The 19654-nt window shown below is 59.5% G+C and overlaps 1 protein-coding gene across 1 annotated transcript; it reads left to right on the plus strand.

Moving 5' to 3' along the window:
• The first annotated feature begins 1016 nt into the window (after positions 1-1016).
• LOC103174288 (rho GTPase-activating protein SYDE1-like) lies at positions 1017-14310 on the plus strand. Its single transcript, XM_042344619.1, has 8 exons — positions 1017-1023; positions 4700-5233; positions 8695-9546; positions 10552-10781; positions 11120-11246; positions 11600-11778; positions 13070-13325; positions 13706-14310. Exons 1-8 carry the CDS (start codon positions 1017-1019, stop codon positions 14308-14310), a joined length of 2790 nt encoding a protein of 929 aa, XP_042200553.1.
• The last annotated feature ends 5344 nt before the right edge of the window (positions 14311-19654 follow it).

Below are 19654 nucleotides of genomic sequence, written 5' to 3' on the forward strand. Positions count from 1 at the left end.
GCAGCAGAGTCCCACAAACACCACGGACTGAGCGACCAATTTTGCTTCGGGGAATTGTCGGCCGGGAACGCCGGGGAGAGAGAGAGAGAGAGAGGAGAGAGGGAGGGAGGGAGCGAGAGCACGAGAGAGAGACTCCCTTCTCACACTCCCAGAGGACAGTTGTGTTCGCGTTAGTGTCCGAGTTTTGTACCTTATCGTAATAGTGTCTTGTGTTCCTCCCGACGTGAAAGGCGCTATACAAATGTCATTTTGTTTTGTTTTGTTGTCGTTCGTTACAGAACTGTGTCCCCACAGACAAATGATGCCCTCCGGTTATATTATAATCTTATTAATAACGATCGCCCTCTTAGCAAACCGCTTCGAAATGGTTTTATTTCATACAGGAACCAGTTTCTCTCACGCGCGCTCCCTTTCTCACACACGCACTCTCTCTCACACCACGGCGTCCACGCACGCGCTCTCCACGACGCGCCACCGCGCGCGCTCACACGCCGCGCTCTCACGCACATCCACACCGCTCACACAACTCTCTCACACCCACCCTCTCTGACACACACGTTCCCTCACGTACACTCTCACGCACGTCCTCACACCCACGCGCGCTCTCACACCCACGCGCGCTCTCACACCCACACGCGCTCTCACACCCACACGCGCTCTCACACCCGGCCACTCGCTCACACACTCCCTGCCTTCCGCACTCACATACTCTCTCGCACACCCTCTCCCTCTCACACACTTTCTCTCTCTCTTACACACTCCCTCTCTCGCACACTTCCCCCTCCCCTCCCTCTCTCTCTCTCTCTCTCTCTCTCATACTCTCTCCCTCTCTCCCACACACTCTCATGCTTTCTCTCTTCCCCCCACCCACGCACACTCACTCACTCACTCACTCACTCTCTTGCACACTCTCTCCTCGCTCCGTCGCACACACACTCCCCTCTCCCCCCCCCCCCCCCACGCACATACTCGCTGACAGTCGGCTGTGTGAAGTTCTTCTGAGACACCCTCCCGACATGAAAGGTACCGAATCGTTGTAAATTGCTCTGGGGCAGGGGAGGGGAGGTGGCGATGCGATTGAGGCTGTTTAAAATAATGAACGGGGGCTTAAGCCTCGAGGCTAAATGGAGTGGAATGTTTGAAGGAAGATGAATGCCGAGCAGTATCAAAGGCGAGGATTATTATTATTATTATTATTATTATTATTATTATTATTATTATTATTATTATATTATTATTTCTCTTGCGTCCTCTTCGCTCGCTGCCGGCGTCTCCCACTACATCTTCTTGAGCTTGTTTCAGCCGTGACTGACGGCGCCTCTCGCCCGATCCCCCGACCTGCCCTCCCCTGAGGAGGGGAAGGATTTATAGGAGCAGGAGGAGGCCATTCAGCCCCTCGAGCCTGTTCCGCCGTTCCTTAAGACCATGGGTGATCTGTACCTCAACTCCAATGACCCGCCTGTGCCCTAATACCCCGACCGAACAAACATCTCTCTCCCCCTCAGTCTCGAAGACGTGACTGGATCCACAGCCTTTTGGGGGAGAGAGTTCCAGGTTTCCACCCGCCTTTGGGTGAAAAAAAACGCCTCCCGATCTCACCCCTAAAATGGCCCCGAGCTCTCGTCTTCCCGAACATAGTGAGCTTTGGAAAATGATGACTAATGCATCTGTGATTTCTTCCCTTTGCTTCTTTTGATACCCTATTAATAATAATAATAATAATAATAATGCTCTTCGCATTTGACGCAGCGCCTTATCGACGCCTTCGAAGCGTCTCAGAGCGCTTCACGGAATTTATACTGTAAAGTGGATCGACGGTATATTTTGGGGGGAGAAACAGTGCAAGTTATATACAGATGGCGGTTGTTTTTGTGGTTGAATCCGTTTGCATCCTGTCCGCCTCGGAGTTATCTGAATCTCTCTGCTTCCCCAAGTCCAAACTTCCGGCCAAACCCGCGAGAGAAAGAGAGCGAAAGCGAGAGAGAAAGAGAGCGGGAGGGAGCGAGAGAGAGAGAGAGAGAGGGCGCGAGAGACGATAAAGAAGAGAACGTGAGAGAATGATCGAGAGAGCGCGAGAGAGAGAGAGAGAGAGAGAGAGAGAGGAAAGAGAGAGAGAGAGAGAGCACAAGGGAGCGAGGGAGTGCGGGAGAGGAGCACGGGAGCGAGAAAGAGGGGAGCGTGAGAAAGGGAGGGATCACGGGATAGAGAGAGAGAAAGCACGAGAGAATATTTAAGATGGATTTCCGTGACGTGGAGAGCGTTTCACTGGCGCTCGCCCGCTCTGAGGCACTACCGCGCTCTCTCTCTCTCTCTCTCTCTCTCTCGCGCGCGCGCTCTCTCTCGCTCTCACTCTCCACGTTCCTCTCGCTCCCGTCGCGCGCGGCGCTGACGCGGGGGGGGGGGCGCGGCGACTGAAGCTGAATCGTGCGCGACGGCCGAGAATCCGTCGAGAACCTTCTCGCTTTAACAAGAAATGCTTCTTTTTTTTTTGAGAGAGAGAGAGAGCGTCTCTGCGACCGGTTGCGCAACAGGAAAGTCTCGTTAACATTCCCCAGTGGATTCCTGGGCAGCGAGTGGGAAGCGTTCCATTCGCATCGCAGAACGTCTCGCAGCGCCTCACCGGGACCCCGCCGCGAGGCGGGGCGCTCGGCTGTGCCTTCCGCGTTGGCCGAAGCCGTTTCATTCTTCGGCTCGTCTCGCCCGGAGGTCAGGAATTCGACGGTCACGCGCGACTCAATGGACCCCTCGCGGCCGACGCGGCGGCGAGACGTCTCAGGGCGCGCCGCGGATGCGCCGCGGAGCGCAGTGGCCGCGCGGGCCGGCGGCCCGGGACGCGGCAGCCCGTTGCGCCCGCCCCGGGCCACGACCCACCCGCAAACAAGTGACCCAAATTATTATTGAAGGGATGATCACCCCTCGGAATAATCGACTTAACTGGTTCCTAGCGACGGCCGGACAGACAGAGAGGGGTGTGTGTGTGCGCGTGTGTGCGCGTGTGTGTGCGTGTGGGGTGGGGGGGGTGTGTGTGTGTGGGTGGGGGGGGGGGGGGTGGGGGGGTGAGAAAGGAAAACTTGCCGAAGGTTTCACCCTGACCCGCCCGGGAATCGAACCCAGGTCCTCTCGCTCGCGAGGCGAGGGCTCCGACCACTGAGCGACAAGGCTTTGCATTAACCACTTGCTAACGCGGAACAGGATGCTCTCTCGCTCGCTCTCTCTCGCTCTCTCGCTCGCTCTCGCTCTCTCTCGCTCTCTCGCTCTCTCTCGCTCGCTCTCTCTCGCTCTCTCGCTCGCTCTCGCTCGCTCTCGCTCTGTCTCGCTCTCTCGCTCGCTCTCTCGCTCTCGCTCTCGCTCTCTCGCTCTCTCTCTCGCTCTCTCTCTCTCGCTCTCTCTCGCTCTCTCGCTCTCGCTCGCTCTCGCTCTCTCTCTCTCGCGCTCTCTCACTCTCTCTCTCTCTCCCTCTCTCTCTCTCTCTATTCCCGCTCTCGGGCTCCCGTGCTCCGGATGCGATCAGGACAAGGAGCTCCTGTGTAGCAGCGACTGAGCAGCTGTTGTGTGAGCTTCAGCAACAGTGAGGTCTCTGTGTCGGAGACTCGCCCTCTGGGCTGAACAGCGGCTCTCAATGCACAGAGCGCCGCTGAGCTCGTCCACGCCACGTGATTTAGGTTTCCGTTCCAACAGCCCCATCTCTCTCCCTCTCCCCAGCGTCGCGGGCACAGAGGGCTTTACGTAGGGTTCAAGCCCCCAAAACGTGCCGCGGCTCCTAACGCGCGCTGACAGTCCGGCCGTGTAATAATAATAATGATAATAACGATAATTAATAATAATGAATACGAAGCTCACGCTTCGATACCTGTGGAGTCCTGTGGCATTGGTTAGAGCGCTCGCCTCGCCAGCGAGAGGACCCGGGTTCGATTCCCGGGTCAGGGCAAAACCTGAGGCAAATTTCCTGACTCCACGCGCACACGCAACCGCACGCGCACACGCGGCTCTGTTCACCCACCAGTAAACAGGACACGCGGGCGTCAGTCGATTGGTGTTTCCGGGGGGGGCGGTAATCCCTTCGTGAATAAAATAACTTGGTCGCTCAAACCACGACTGTTTGTGGCGCCGTCGGCCGCCGCGTTTCGCCCGCAAAACGCACGGTCGCTCCGCTTCACGGCGTATCCCGTGAAGGGCTTTTGAGACGTCTCCGAAGACGCGATCCGGCGCTGCGTCAAATGCGCGGAGTGTTATTGGATAGCGCCCTCCGCGTCCAGGTCCTCTCACGTGCCGGGCGAGCACGCTAACTACTCGCGCTATGGGACTCCATTGCAGTTGTAAAGTGTAGTGACTGTGCGTCTTGTAGGTCAACGTGCCCGCAATACGAGGGCCAGGTTCGCCCCCCAAAAAAAGACACAGTCACTAGACTCGAGGGGAAATTAACGGGAAGGGTTTTGCCCGGACAAGACATTACCCAGTTGTCAGTCGGTGGATGGATGGCTTTCTGGGGCGGAGGGGGGGTCCCTTCAAAGAAAAAAATAATAATAATTTGGCCGCTCAAACCACGGCTGTCTGTGGGGGAACGTCGCCGGGCGCGATCGCAATTCCCCCCCCCTCCCCCCCACCCTCTCGCTATCTCTCTCCAATGCACTTTCCCCGCGTGTGTCGTTTCATTCCCCCTACCCACCCCCATTTTTTTCCGCCCCCCCCTCCCCTTTAGAACCCGAGGGGTCGGAGAAAGATCCGGTGAGCGGGAACGCGGAGACGGGGACCGTCGGGGTCGTTGAGGCCGGTGAAGCACGAGACCATCCCCCCCCGCCCACCGCCGCCGTCGCCGCCAGCAAGAGCGGGGGCGATCGCAGCCCGCAGGCCCCCGGGGAGCAGGCTCCCGGCCCCCCGCGGATCCCCAGCCCGGACCCCGGCCGAGGCGACGAGGGAGAGATCTGGTACAATCCCATCCCCGAGGACGAAGACCTCCCGAGGCCGCCGCGGAGAGCCGGGGTGGGACGAGCGCAGTGGTGCGTCCAGGACACGTGCGGCTCGCCGGGGGCCGGGGAGGGGCCAGCCGGGGGCAGACGGACTGAGCCCCCCGCGGGGGAGACGGCCGAAGCCCCCGGCCCGGCCGCGGATGGCGGAGACTCGACAACGCGGACGCCGGGGGAGTTGGCGCTCGCGGCCGGCAACTCCCAGCACCCGCCCGCCTGCCACAGCGGGAAGCCAGCGGAGAGGACCGCCTGGAAAAGCAGCCTCGCAGGTACGATTCCCGGCAGAGGATGGTCCTTCGGGCGCGACTTGAAGAGGGGGTAGAAGAAGGGGTGGGTGGTGGGTGGGTGGTGGGGGGACGCGAGGCGGAGGGATTGATGGGGGGAGGGGGAGAGCGACAGAGTTTTTTGCGGGGGACGCGGTGGCTGAGAGCACGGCCACCGATGGTGGGATAGGGGGGAAGCCCTGACCAACGGGGAGGGTGGTCCCAGCTGGACAAGCAGCGGAAAAACTTGGCCAGACGGGGCTCTCGATGGCCGAGCTGTGTGTGTGTGTGTGGGGGGGTTTAGCTGGTTAGACACCAGCAGTTACCCCCCAACGCACACCCCGGGCTCCCCCCACCACCACCTCCAAACGCTTTAGGGGAAATCTGTTGCGAAGTGTAGTGACTGTGTGTTTGTCGGCGAACGTGGCAGCCAATTCGCTCGCAGCTGCGTCCCACGAGCAGCCAAGGAGTGAGGGGCCAATTGTATTTGGGGGGATTGTCGGGCGGGAACACCGGGAAAGAGAGAGACCGAGAGAAAGAGTGAGAGAGAGAGAGAGAGGGAGAGAATAGTGTCGCACCGTAGAGTGTAACGTGTAAAGTGTAAAGCGATTGCGTGCAAACTCTCGTCACTTGGCTTCTCAAACGCCAAGACGTCATCTTAGATTCTTGCCCTCAAATGACCCCCATACACCCACCCACCCGCCCACCCCCGCACCCCCCCCCCCCCCTACCACCGCGCCCCATCCCCAGCGCAAATGGCTGACTGGCTGTTTATCCAGTTAGACCGAGAGCGTGGAAAAAGGCTTGGGAGGAAATGCCAGGAATCGGCAGACTAGGGGCCAGTGTGTGACGGGGACAAAAGGTTAGTGTGTCAGTCACTGCCCTTCAACTCCATCCAAAGCCGCGTCTGGGAAGCGCTGGAAACGACGGAGCGGTCCCTACCGCGTCGGCGCTCGCTCCCCTCTAACGACAGCGCCGATGATAATCGTAATAACAACCCTTGCATTTGGATATGAGCTCCTCGTCGCGTCTCCGAGACGCCTCCGGTGCCCAGTCATGCCGTCGGAGTGCACCGACTCTCTTTATTCCGTGGGCAAAAACCGGGTCGGCCGACGGCACACGGGAAAACATTCGGGACGCGGATTGAAGTGACGAAACGTGTCATTATTTCATCGCGTTCCTTTGCTCGCATCCGCCCGCCCCCCCCCCCCGTCCACTTAACGATCGGACGTTACAGGGAGTTTTTTTTTTCCCCCCAGACGGTCACTCCCCCTTTACCGTACGATCCCGCGGGACAGCCTCCCGACGAGAAAGGCACCGGATCAAATGCGAGGCTTATTATTACTGTGATGATTATTAATGTTATTTCCCTCCAAGGGAATGTCTGCCGGAGGATAATAATAATCCCGGCGTTCGACACAGCGCCTTCCCGCGTCCTCGAGACGTCCCAAAGCGCTTCGCGGGATGCCCTGTGAAGTGAACCGACTCCCTCCCTCTTATTTGGAGGGCGAAACGCGGCCGCCGACTGCGCACGGCAGCGATCCCCGCGACCAGCCGTGGGTCGAGCTGCATTCTCGGAGACGCCGTCCCGTAGGGTGAGGCGTTAAACCTCACTCCTCATCTGCGTCGTGTTCAGGTGGTGGACGTTAAAGGGAGTCTCTCTCTCTCTCTCTCTCTCTCCTCCGGTGTCCTGGCCAACAATCTCCCCCCCCCCACCCCCCCCCACACACCACCCACCCCGCCCACCACAAATAAAAATACTGATCGCTCGCTCCAGGCGCTGCCGCGTTTCGCCCACAGAAGCCACACAGTCGCTGCGCTTCGCAGCCAAATCCTGCGAAGCGCTTCGAGACGTCTCGACGAGACGTTGGCGGTGACGTCGCAAAAAAGCCTTACGTAAGTTCACGTGTCCACCCCCCCCCCCACCCCCCCATGGAAACGTGCTGGAAGCCCGACCCCGGGGGATACAGGAAGAGATAAAACAAAGGAGACAGGTGCTGAGCTATTAAAGGCTGCGGCGTTCCCCGAACAGGAAACGAGGGAAGAAACAGAAGCCCGACTGTGGGGGGGGGGGGCGGGGGGGGGGGGGGGGCAGAGGTACGATTCCCGGAGACAAAACACGGAGCCACACGGAGAGACTCCGGCTGGATCTGCTCGGACACCCGCCCAGCGCTCTGTGTGCGCACGCGCGTGTGCGTGTGCGCGTGTCGGATGGCTCAGTTGGTAGCGCTCTCTCTCTCTTTCTCTCTCTCTCTCTCGAGCGCGCGAGCGCCTCCGAGCCCAAGGTTTGTGGGTTCAAGCCCCCTGCGCTTTGGGGACTTGGGGTAGCACGGTCTGAGCTGAAGCTGCAGTGCAACTCCGGGGTGGGGTGGTGGTGGGGGTGCGGGGGGCGGGGGGCGGGGGGTTGGGGGGGTGTGCGTTGTATTGTCGGAGACGCAGTCCTTAGGGCGAGACGATAAACCTCACTCCGCCGCCTGTTGCCCTGTTCAGGCGGACGTTTAAGTTGACCCTCTCTCTCTCTCTCTCTCTCTCCCCGGTGGTCTGGTCAACAATCCCCCCCCCCACACCCCCACCACCAAATAAACCCGTCACCGGCTTCGCGGCTGTTTGTGTGGGGTGGGGGGGGGGGGGGGGGGAAACGCTGCTGTGCGCAGTCGGCTTCCACGTTTCACCCACAAAATGCACAGTCACTACACTTTACGGTATATCCCGTGATAAGGCACTGGATCAAATGCAAGGATTATTATTATTATTATTAACATTTGTCCGGACAAAATCTTCCGGGGTGGGGGTTCGCTGCGTATAATCCTCGCATTTGACCCGGCGCCTTACCGTTTCTTCGAGACGCCTCAAAGCGCTTCACGGGATACGCTGTTAAAGTGCAGTGACTGTGTATTTTGGGGGCTGAACCCGGCAGCCGACGGCGCCCGGCGACGTCCCCCACAAACAGTCGCGGATTGAGTGAGGCAATTATTTTGATTTTGCGTTTATTTCGGAGGGATTATTACCCCCTCGGAAAGCGATCCGGGTTCCCGCTTACTGCTGGGCAACCGGAGGCGTGTGCGCGCGTGTGCGCGGGCGTGTGCGCGTGTGTGCGTGCGCGTGTGGAGTGAGGAAATTGCCTGAGGTTTTGCCCTGACCCGCCCGGGAATCGAACCCGGGAGTAGTCCTCTCGCACTAACCACTACACTGCAGGACTCAGTGATTGGAGGCGGTTGCCGAATGGAGGGGTGGGGGGCGGTTGCTGAATGAAGGGAGGGCGCGGGCGTGGAGGGGTGGGGGGGTGGTGGGGTGGTTGCTGAATGGAGGGAGGGGCGGTTGCTGGGTGGGGGGGAGCGGTTGTTGAATGCGGGGCGGTTGCTCAGTTCCAGGTGTGACTCTTTCTGTTTCTGTTTCTGTTGTTGTTGTTGTTGTGGTGGTGGTGGTGGTGGCGGTGGTGGCGGCGGTGGTTGGTTTCGGGGGCACAGAGGCGCCCGGGGAGGCTGCCAACGGCCCCGCGGCCACCCGCTGCTCCCCGGTGTCCAGCCCGAAGCCGGTGAAGAGGATCCACGCGGCTGCCCGTTCCCTCAGCGAGAAGATCAAGTCCCCGGGCACTGCCCGCAAGCTGTCCATGAGGATGAGGAAGCTGCCCGAGCTGCGGCGCAAGCTGAGCCTGAGGGGGACGTCGCGCTCGGCCGGCAGGCACGAGAAGGACGGCCCCCAGCCTCCTCCCCCCCCGCCGCCGGCCGGATCCTCGCCCTCGCCCTCGCCCTCGCTCTCCCTCTCGCTGGGCCTCTCCCTGCCCCTCTCCAGCCGGAACGTCATCAGCCGCTACCACCTGGACACGAGCGTGGGGCCCGGGGGCAGCCGAGAGCGGCACGGCAAGCACGCGGGGGGCAAGGGCGGGCACCTGAGCGACGGAGACTCGCCCGAGCTGGTGGTCAAGCAGGCGGGGAGCTCGGAGGCGGAGGGCGGGGGGCGGGGAGCCTCGACGGCCTTGGACCTGACCGCCTTCGCCCCCTACAGCTGCGGCGACCAGCGACGCTGCCTCCAGTACCTCTCGGGGCTCCTAAACGTGCGACTCTACGGCATCCAGGGGGTCCGGCTGCCCCGGGCGGAGCTCAAGGAGGTCTTCTGCGTCATCCAGGTGGATTCGGTCAACCGCGCCCGCACGGCCATGTTGCCCTGCCTCACCTCCTTCCTCAACCTGGACCACACCTTCAACATCGAGCTGGATCACGCCCAGCAGCTCAAGCTGGTGGTCTTCAGCTGGGACCCCTCCTCCTGCCGCAACCGCGTGTGCTGCCACGGGACCGCCATCCTGCCCCCCCTCTTCAAAGGTAAAGCGACTTCCCGCCCCCCCCCACCCACCCCATCCTTTCCTCTCCCTCTCTCTCTCCCTCCCTCCCTTCCCTTCTCTCACACCACCTCCTCCCTTCCCCTCTCCCTCTCTTCCCGACTTACCCCCCTCCGTTCCTCTCCCTCTCTCCCTCACTCCCCCCTCCCTTCTTCCCGACCCCACCTTTTGAAAAGAGCTGTACAATTCAACCCCACTCCCCCCGCGCTCTCCCCCATAGCCCTGATCAACCCAAATCCCCCCACTCTCTCCCCATAGCCCTGATCAACCCCACTCCCCCGCTCTCTCCCCATAGCCCTGATCAACCCCACTCCCCCGCTCTCTCCCCATAGCCCTGATCAACCCCACTCCCCCGCGCTCTCCCCACAGCCCCGATCAACCCCACTCCCCCCGCTCTCTCTCCCCATAGCCCTGATCAACCCCACTCCCCCGCGCTCTCCCCACAGCCCCGATCAACCCCACTCCCCCGCTCTCTCCCCATAGCGCTGCCAACGTGTCCTCCCTAAATAATGATCTACTTCTCTCTTAAAAGTTGTTATCGAATCGGTTACCACTACCCTTTCAGGTAATGATTCCAGATCCCAACAACTCGCTGTGTGAAAACATCTCTCCTCACTTCTCCTCTGTTTCTTTCAACAACTATTTTAAACGGGTGCCCTCGGGTTACCGACCCGCCCGCCAGTGGGAATAGCGTCTCCCTGTTCACCCTATCGAATCCCCTCATCGTTTTGAAACCTTCTGTTAAGTCTCCTCTTAACCTTCTCCGCTCCGAGGAGAATAATCCTTAAGGTTGTACCATCGCCTCTCCTCATTCTTCCTCCCAAAACGCATCCCTTTGCATTTCTCCTCATCAAACTTCGTCTGCCACGTGTCGGCCCATTTTACCAGTCTGTCTATGTCCTCTTGGAGTCTGATACTCTCCTCCTCACTTTTTCCTCGTCTGGTAATCGTTGTTGTTGTTGTTATTATTATTATGATGATTATTAAGGTGTGCGGACGCAGCAGTTGGGGTTGAAGCTGGAGCCGCGAGGAGTGCTGTATCTGAAGGTGACGCTGGCTGAGATGTGGGAGGTGCCCCTGGGGGGGGTGGACGACAACCCCGAGCCCAAGGTGTTCCGGGTGGAGCTGAGGGAGCTGATACACAGAGAGAACTCGGGGCTGTGCGTGCCTCTGCTCATCCACAAGTGCGTGGACGAGATTGAGAGGCGAGGCCTCAAGGTGAGCTCCCAATGTTACACGAGGCGAAGGGACCGTGTGATGGGAAGCCATTGGAGCCGGGCGAGGATGGGGTGGGGGAGCGGGTGGGGAGGGTGATGGGGGTCACGGAGCCTGGTGCAGGAGAGGACACGGGCTGCTGAGTTCCGGATGACCCACAGCCTGTGGAGGGAGGCGTTGTGGAGTAGTCGAGCCTGGACGTGATGGATGAGGGTCTCGGCGGCCCGAGGGCTGGGGGTGGGGAGAGCCGGGCGATGTTGCGGGGGGCGGGCGGGGGTTGGGGGTTGGGGTGAGCCAGAACGGGCCCTGACGTCCTGTCGCGTGTTGACCCTGAACCTCAGACGGTGGGACTTTACCGGCTGTGCGGCTCGGCGGCGGTGAAGAAAGAACTCCGCGATTCCTTCGAGCGCGAGAGTACGGCCGTCAACCTGTCGGAGGAAGTCTACCCCGACATCAACGTGGTCACAGGTAGGGCTGAGCCCCGGGACGTTTCCTCCGGGCCGGGCGGTGGGGTGGGTGGGGTGGGGGGGCTAAGCCACGGAGGGTTTTGAGGGCGATGACGAGGATTTCGAACTCTGTCCTCGTGGGGGGGGGGGGGGGGGGGGGAATGGGGGGGAGGGGGCGCGCGTGTGTGTGTGGGGGGGTGGTTTGAGTCTGTGTGGGGGAGTGTGTGGGGGTGGTGGGGTGTTGAGTCTGTGTGTGTGTGTTGGGGGGGGGTTGCGTCTGTGTGGGGGAGTGTGTGTGGGTCGAGGTGGGGGAATGTTACTGACCGCTGTCTCTCTCCACCCCCCCCCCCCACCTCCCCTCCCCCTCGATGACAGGGATCCTGAAGGATTACCTGCGGGAGCTCCCCTCCCCGCTGATCGCCCCCCCCCTGTACCAGCTGGTGTTGGAGGCCATGGGGAGGCGGCCCCTGAGAGCAGCTCTGAGCGGCCCCCAGGCCACCTCTGAGACCAGCGACGTGGTGGGTCTCCTCCGCTGTCTACCCCAGCCCGAGAAGGTAACCCCCCCCCATCCCCACACACACGCACAGACAGGCAGACACCCCCCACACACAGACAGACAGATCCCCCCCCACACACACCCCCAAACACACACACAAACCCCCCCCCCCCGCCGCACACGTACACACACACACAGACCACCCGCCCCCCCCACACACCCCCAAACACACACACAAACCCCCCCCCCGAGCGCACACGTATACACACACACACAGACCTCCACCCACACACACACATGCAGACCACCCCCCACACACACACACACCCAAACGCACACACACACACACACACAGACAGAGCCGCCCCACAACCCCCCAAAAACACACACAGACACACACTCCCCGCGCCCCCAACCCCCCCCCCACCACACACCCACCGCTGTCTGTCCTGTCTTCTCCGTCTGTGTGTCTCTGTCTCTGTCTGTGCCTCTGTGCGTGTGCGCGCGCGCGTGTGTCTCTCTCCGTGTCTATCTGTCGTCGCTAACGGCCTCTCCTCCGGCCCCCGCGCCGTCCCGTGCGGTGTTCCTCGGGGCTCTGCCCTCGGTCCCCTCCTCTTCACCCCGTCCAAGCTCCCTCTCGGTGACGTCCTCCGCAGACGTGGGGGTCAACTTCCACCTGTGCGCGGACGACACCCAACTCCACCTGTCCGCCCCCACCCTGGACTCCAGGACCCACTGCAGTCCTCGCTGACTGCTGTCGGACATCCAAGTCCTGGACGAGGGCAGAATTCCTGCAGTTGGATGTCAACAAGACCGAGGCTCTCCTCCTTGGCTCCCGTCAGCGCCTCCTCACCTCCTCCCTCCACAGGCTGCAGGTCATCCAGACTCCCAATGGCTTCCCATCGCACGGAGGATAACAGTTGAAGACCCTGGTCCTCCTCGCCTTCGAAGCCCTCCACGGCCTGGCTCCCTCCATCCTCTGCGACCTCCTCACCCCCTACCAACCCGCCCGCTACCTCCGCTCAGCGGGCTCCGACCTGCTTCACGTTCCCCCCCCCCGCCTCGCCCGCCCCACCGTTGGCAGCCGGGCCTTCAGTCTCTCTGCCAACACCCTCTGGAACTCCCTCACCCCCTCCCTCCCTCCCTCCCTCGCCTCCTTCAAGACCCATCTCAAGACCCTCTTTGACCGCGTCCTCGGTCACCCTCCTTGTTGCTGTTGTCTCCGTCTTTCTGTGTGCGTGTGCGCGTGGGTGTGTTTACTCCGCTCCCTCTGTCCGTCTCTCTCGCTCTCTCTCTCTCTCACGCTCACTTTCTCTCGTTTCCCCCCCCCCCCCACCCCCACCCCACAGGCCACGCTGACCCTGTTACTGGACCACTTGGCCTTGGTGGCCTGGCTGCAGGAATGGAACAAGATGACGTGTCAGAACCTCGCCGTGTGCTTCGGGCCGGTGTTGCTGAGCCCCCGGGCGGAGCGGTGGGGGGAGGGGGAGAGCGAGGGGGAGGGGGGCCGCGGCCGAGGCTACCCCCACTGCCAGGAGCTGGCCAACGCCATGGACTTCAAGAGGCACATCGAGGTCTTACACTACCTCCTTCAGCTCTGGCCTCGTGAGTACACACTCTCCCCCTCCTTTTTTTTATTACCCCCCGGAAGAGCGAGAGCCGGGTTCCCACGTACTTCCTACTAACAGAGGCGCGCGCGCGTGTGCGTGTGCGTGTGTGCGTGTGTGTGCGTGTGTGTGTGTGTGGGGGGGGGGGATCAAGAGTTGAGGTACAGATCAGCCGTAACCTAATCGGATGGCGGGACAGGCTCGAGGGGCTGAATGGCCTTTTCCCGTTCCTATGTTTCGATGCCCCGCCGGGGAAATCGAACCCCGGTCCTCTGACCCCTTCCGAGCTACGGTGGGGGGGTGGGTGGGGGGGTCATATTATTGTTATTAATAATAATAATAACCTTCCCGTTGTTTGTTTGTTTGTTTGTTTACCAGGGGATCAGATCGCGGTGAAGAGGAGCCGGGCCTTGGAGTGCCCCAGGCCCCAGAGGCCGGGAATTTTGGGGTTGCCGAGCGATGTACCGCTGCCGTCGCAGGGGGCTGTGCCATCACCGGGGGCTGTGCCGTCGCCGGGCGCCGTGCCATCACCAGGGGCCGTGCCGCCGCTGGGGGCCGTGCCGTTACTGCCGCCGGGCGCCGTGCCGTTGCCATTGCCGGGCGAGGAGGTGGTGTGCCGGAGCCGGTCCGGCCGAGTGCCAAACACTGCCCGGAACCGTCACGCCGGGGACTGGAGCGGCTGCGGGCGGAGCTTCCTGCGCCCGGGGCCGGAGCCCGGCGAGGAAGGCGGAGGCGGAGGCGGCGGTGGGGGCTACCGAGGGGGGATGAGCCCCGCCCGGCTCCAACACCACCACCACCACCCCCACCACCGCAACCACCGGAGCGGGTCCTACGGGAATTTCGGGGCGAGCGAGGCGGAGGCCGAGGCGGGGCTGGACCTGGAGCTGGGGCTGGAGTCGGGCCTGGGCGGGAGGCCGGGCGACTTCGACAGCCTGATCGGCGACATCGAGCGGGAACTGGCCAAGAAGATCATCTTCCTCTGAGGCCACGGGGTCCGTCCATCCCTCCGTCCCTCCGTCTGCCCGTCCGGCATCGGACAAAACCCGGAGCTGGGTCCGCGCCCGTCGCCGCGGATTTTTTTTTGGACCGAATCCCGGCGACTTGGTGGCCCGCAGACACCTGGCCCGGATTTGGACGAGGCAGTGACCGCCCTCTGCTCTATCGGAACGGTGACTGGGGGAGTGGGGAGTGGGGGAGTGGGGTGGGGGCAGGGAATCCTCCCCCTCGGCTCCCGTTAACCCCGCAGCCGAAGCCCTAATGGTGGTCCTTGCTGGACAAGCAGCGGGAAAGCTCGGCCCAGACAGGGCTCTCAACGGCCAAGCTGTGTGTGTGCGTGGGTTAGACTCCAACAGTTACCCCCAACGCACACTCTGGGTTTCCCCCCTACCCCCACCCCCCACACCCCACCCCCCCACCCCCCACCCCAAGCCCCCGCAAGCCGCCGCAAGGTGAGGGATCAACGTGAGGTCTATGACGCACTCGATGAAAAATTTCGATTTGACCCGTCAACGTCTCTCACACACCAACGCGGGAAGTATTTCGCCTCAATCCTGTGCACCCGATGGTGTTCTTATTTAAGTACAGCGTATGTTTATTTTTTTAGACCCGTGACGTTCCTTCCGAAACGTCCTGACTGTACATAGTTGTGGCCGTTGGCCCCAGATTTTGATTTTCTATCATGGTATAATTTATATTTCTATATATTATATTATATATTATATTATATTATTATATATTCGCGCGCGCGCACACGCACACTCACACACACACACACAGGAGACCAAAAAGAGCACAAACAGCGACCGAGGAATATGAAGCACATTGCGTTATGTTACCCTATAAATTGATGTAATAATCTGGTACTTTTATCGATTTAAGAGTAAAATACCTATCACGCTGACTGAGCATCGATCGTTTGACTTCGCTCTAGAGTAATAAGAATAATCACGGAGTCCTGCAGTGTAATAATAATAATGTTTTTTGTTGGAAGGGATTATTACAACAACAACAAGATTGCATTTATAGAGCGCCCTTCACGTCGGGAGGACGTCCCGAGGCGCTGGACGGTTGGGTCGGGACCCGAGCATTGGGGGGGAAATGGTCAGGGTGAGGGGAGGGAAGGGGGAGGGGGCGAGGAGGGGAGAGAGTCGAGAGCGGAGCTGAAGGTACGGTCAAAGAGAAAGTTCTTGAGACCGGCCTTGAAGGAGGAAAGGGAGGAAGCGGCGAAGGCACTGGGGGATGGAGGTCCAGAGCCTCGGGGCTGAGAGGCTGAAGGCCACCGATGGTCGGGCGATGGGGCGGGGGATGTGGAGCAGACCGGAGCCAGAGGAACGGAGGGTACGGGTAGGTAAGTAGGGGGATAGTAGGTCGGAGAGGTAGGAGGGAGCGAGGCCGTCAATGGCCTTGTAGGCGAGGAGGAGGATCTCGCTTATATCAGGTCGTCCACGATTTAGATGGACTGTTGCCGCCATCGTTTGGACGAAACGTGACACTGCAACGGGTTAACGCGTCAGATTAAGTCATCGACACATTGAGTTACCCTTCATAATAATATAATCGTCCTCGCATTTAATCCAACGCCTCATCACATTTTACGGACGTCTCAAAGCGCTTCACGGGATATACCGCGAAGCGAATTGACTGTATATTTTGTGGGCGAAAAAACGCAGCAGCCGATTGCGCACAGCGGCGTCCCCACACACACAGACGTAGATTCAGCGACCAATTTATTATTATTGTTGTCGACGGGATTATTACCCCCAGAAAGCGATTCGCCAATCGACTAACAACTTACTGCCGGGTAAACTGAGGCGAGTGGATTTAGGGAACTTGCCTGAGGTGGCGTCCGGCCCCGGAATCCAACCCGGGTCCTCTCGCTTGAGGGGAGCGCTCGAACCACCGAACTACAGGAAAAGCAACATCACCCATAGCCCTGATCAACCCCACTCCCCCGCGCTCTCTCCCCATAGCCCTGATCAACCCCACTCCCCCCCTCTCCCCCATAGCCCCGATCAACCCCACTCCCCTGCTCTCCCCATAGCCCTGATCAACCCCACTCCCCCGCGCTCTCCCCATAGCCCTGATCAACCCCACTCCCCCGCTCTCCCCCATAGCCCTGATCAACCCCACTCCCCCGCACTCTCCCCATAGCCCTCTGATCAACCCCACTCCCCCCGCGCTCTCCCCATAGCCCCGATCAACCCCACTCCCCCCGCTCTCTCCCCATAGCCCCGATCAACCCCACTCCCCCGCTCTCTCCCCATAGCCCTGATCAACCCCACTCCCCGCTCTCTCCCCATAGCCCTGATCAACCCCACTCCCCGCTCTCTCCCCATAGCCCTGATCAACCCCACTCCCCCACTCTCTCGTCCCCATAGCCCCGATCAACCCCACTCGCCCACTCTCTCCCCATAGCCTGATCAACCCCACTCCCCCACTCTCTCCCCTTAGCCCCGATCAACCCCACTCCCCCGCTCTCTCCCCATAGCCCCGATCAACCCCACTCCCCCCGCACTCTCCCCATAGCCCCGATCAACCCCACTCCCCCCGCTCTCTCCCCATAGCCCCGATCAACCCCACTCCCCCGCTCTCTCCCCATAGCCCTGATCAACCCCACTCCCCCCGCACTCTCCCCATAGCCCTGATCAACCCCACTCCCCCCGCTCTCTCCCCATAGCCCCGATCAACCCCACTCCCCCCGCTCTCTCCCCATAGCCCTGATCAACCCCACTCCCCCCGCTCTCCCCATTGCTCTGCAAACTTGTCGTCCCCAAATAATTATCCGCTTCTCTCTTAAAAGCTGTTATGGAATCGGTTCCCACCGGCCTTTCAGGCAACGATTCCAGATCCCAACAACTCGCTGTGCGACAACATTTCTCCTCGTCTCCCCTCTGTTTCTCTGAACAACTGTTTTACATCGGTGTCCTCGGGTAACCGACCCGCCCGCCAGTGGGAACAGTTTCTCCTCGTTCATCCTGTTCGAATCCTGGTTGGGCTGGAAACACACTGATCCAGAAAGTTATCCAGCGCACGTTGCAGGAATCCGTCCCCCTCCTTGCCCTTTACACTGTTATTTTGCCAGTCTACGTGAGGAATAATTGAAGTCCCCCATTATCTCTACTCTACTCTATTGGTTTTCCGAAATCTGCTGCAGATTCGCTCCTTCCCACTATTTGATGGTCTTCAGTATACACTTAACAGAGTAACAGTTCCTTTTCTGCTCCTTAACGCTAACCCAATAGATTCTCTTGTCGGACCCTCCCGCACATTATCCCTTTCCAGGACCGTAACCGTGTCTTTAATCAATATTACCGCCCACCACACCCCTCCTTTTATTCCTTCCCTATCCCTCCCGAATGCCTTGTAGCCAGGAACATTCAGCCTCGAATATACACAGGTATATGTATATTCCTGCCCTTGTTTGAGCCATGTGAGAGATCTGGGTTCGATTCCCGGCAGAGGGCGAAACCTCGGGCAAGTTTCCTTACTCCACACAGAGCCTAATAATAATCCCTCCAAAAACAAAAACAATAATAAATTGGTCATTTTCAATCCATGACTGTTTGTGGGACATCGCTGTGCGCAATTGGCTGCCGCGTTCGCCCACAAATATACAGTCAATTCACTTTACAGTGTGTTCTGTGAAGCGCTTTGGGACGTCCTCCCGACGTGAAAAGCGCTATATCAAATGCAAGGATTATTATTATTATTATTATTATGTCTCCCTTATTGCCACTGCACCGTCACCCCATGCGGCAACTTGAGCCGCAGCTCACTTCTTCTTCCCCGAAACACCTCCCCGTACGACTAACTGCCAATTGCCTCGTTTCCCGGCTTACATACCGGGTGAATAATAATAATAGTAATAATAATAATAATAATAGCAATAATAGGTTGGCTCTACCTCAAGCTCGATGTCCCCCCCTGTATCCCGTGAAGCGCTTTGAGACGTCTGGAAGGCGTGACGAGGCGCTGTATCAAATGCAAGGATTATTATTGTTATTTTTATTATTATTATTATTATTATTGAACACCTGAATTACTCTCAGGTTGAGAGCAATCGCTCCCTGTGGCCGCAGTACCGCAGTACCGCCACCGGGTGGCGCTCTCGACCTGTGCATCGCGCCCACCCGCTGAACGCCGGCGACACAGTACAACAGCGCCACCCGGTGGCGAGTGTCGAAACCACAGGTTCCCCTTTAAACAGGACATTCGTTTATTTTCATGCAGTTGTCTTTTTTCTGTATCTCACCCCAGAATTTTCAGTCGATCCGCCCGAGGCCACGACTCCGAGCCCATCCTCCAGCAGCGGACTTGCCTCGGGAGCGGAAAAGTTGTGGGCTCGAGCCCCGCGCTGGGTGCGCTGAGCTCACGGTCGAGGCTGACACTCCAGCCCGGCGCTGGGGGGGGGGGGTGGTGGTGGGTGTGTGGGTGGGGGGCGTGGGGTGGGGGGGGCGCGGGGTGTTGGGGTGTCGCAGTTGTCAGAGGCGCAGTCCTTCGGGTGAGATGTTAAACCGTAAAGAGTTTCGCTCCGGATATAAGCGCTTCGAGACTCCGTCCGGCGTGAAAAGGCGCTATATAAATGCAAGTTGTTGTTGATGAGATATATATATATGTGTGTGTGTGTGTATATATTGGTCACAAAAACAGAAGTGGCCGGGAACACTCAGCAGGTCAGGCAGCATCTATGGAGAGAGGAAAGCGAGTCAACGTTTCGGGTCCACGAGCTTTCGCCTGTTGGGAGGGGGGAGGCTTTTCAGGGCTGACAGAGAGTGGGGGAGACAGGGCGAGGAAAGCAAAGGAGAACGTGGGGTAGAGGACATGGGGGCGATGGGTTGAAGCGCTGTTAATGATGCAGAACAAAGGGCGGTGGGGGGTGTGGGGGGGGGATTGCTGCAAAGCAGAGGAATAGGAACATAGGAATTAGGAGCAGGAGGGGGCCATTCAGCCCCTCGAGCCTGCCCCGCCATTCAATAAGTCCATGGCTCGTCTTCTAACCTAACTGTGGTGGGGGGGGGGGAGAGGGGGTGGAATATATTGGTCGTTCGCTGCAGAGCTCCTCGTGAGACTTTGATGGACTTTAAATAGGGCATTGGGTTCCCTCCAAATGCGCAGTCGCTCGACTGGACAGCAAATCCCTGTGAAGTGTTTCGAGATGTTACAACACAACAATAATAATAATAATATTAATAAGATTAATTAATAATAATCCTTGGGTTTGATATCGCGCCTCGTCGCATAATTGAGACGTCACAGAATATACTGTAGGGTGTGGCGGGTTTTCTGTGGATGAAACACGGCAGCCAATTTGTAACGTACCACAAACAG

Source organism: Callorhinchus milii, unplaced genomic scaffold (assembly GCF_018977255.1).
Source record: "Callorhinchus milii isolate IMCB2004 unplaced genomic scaffold, IMCB_Cmil_1.0 Scaffold29, whole genome shotgun sequence".
NCBI lineage: Eukaryota > Metazoa > Chordata > Chondrichthyes > Chimaeriformes > Callorhinchidae > Callorhinchus > Callorhinchus milii.

Bases quoted from the DNA above. Each gene is read 5' to 3' on its own strand.
- LOC103174288 (XM_042344619.1), top strand. The intron at 11,247-11,599 runs GTAGGGCTGAGC...CCTCGATGACAG, and splicing joins CGACATCAACGTGGTCACAG to GGATCCTGAAGGATTACCTG. The intron at 13,326-13,705 runs GTGAGTACACAC...TTTGTTTACCAG, and splicing joins CCTCCTTCAGCTCTGGCCTC to GGGATCAGATCGCGGTGAAG.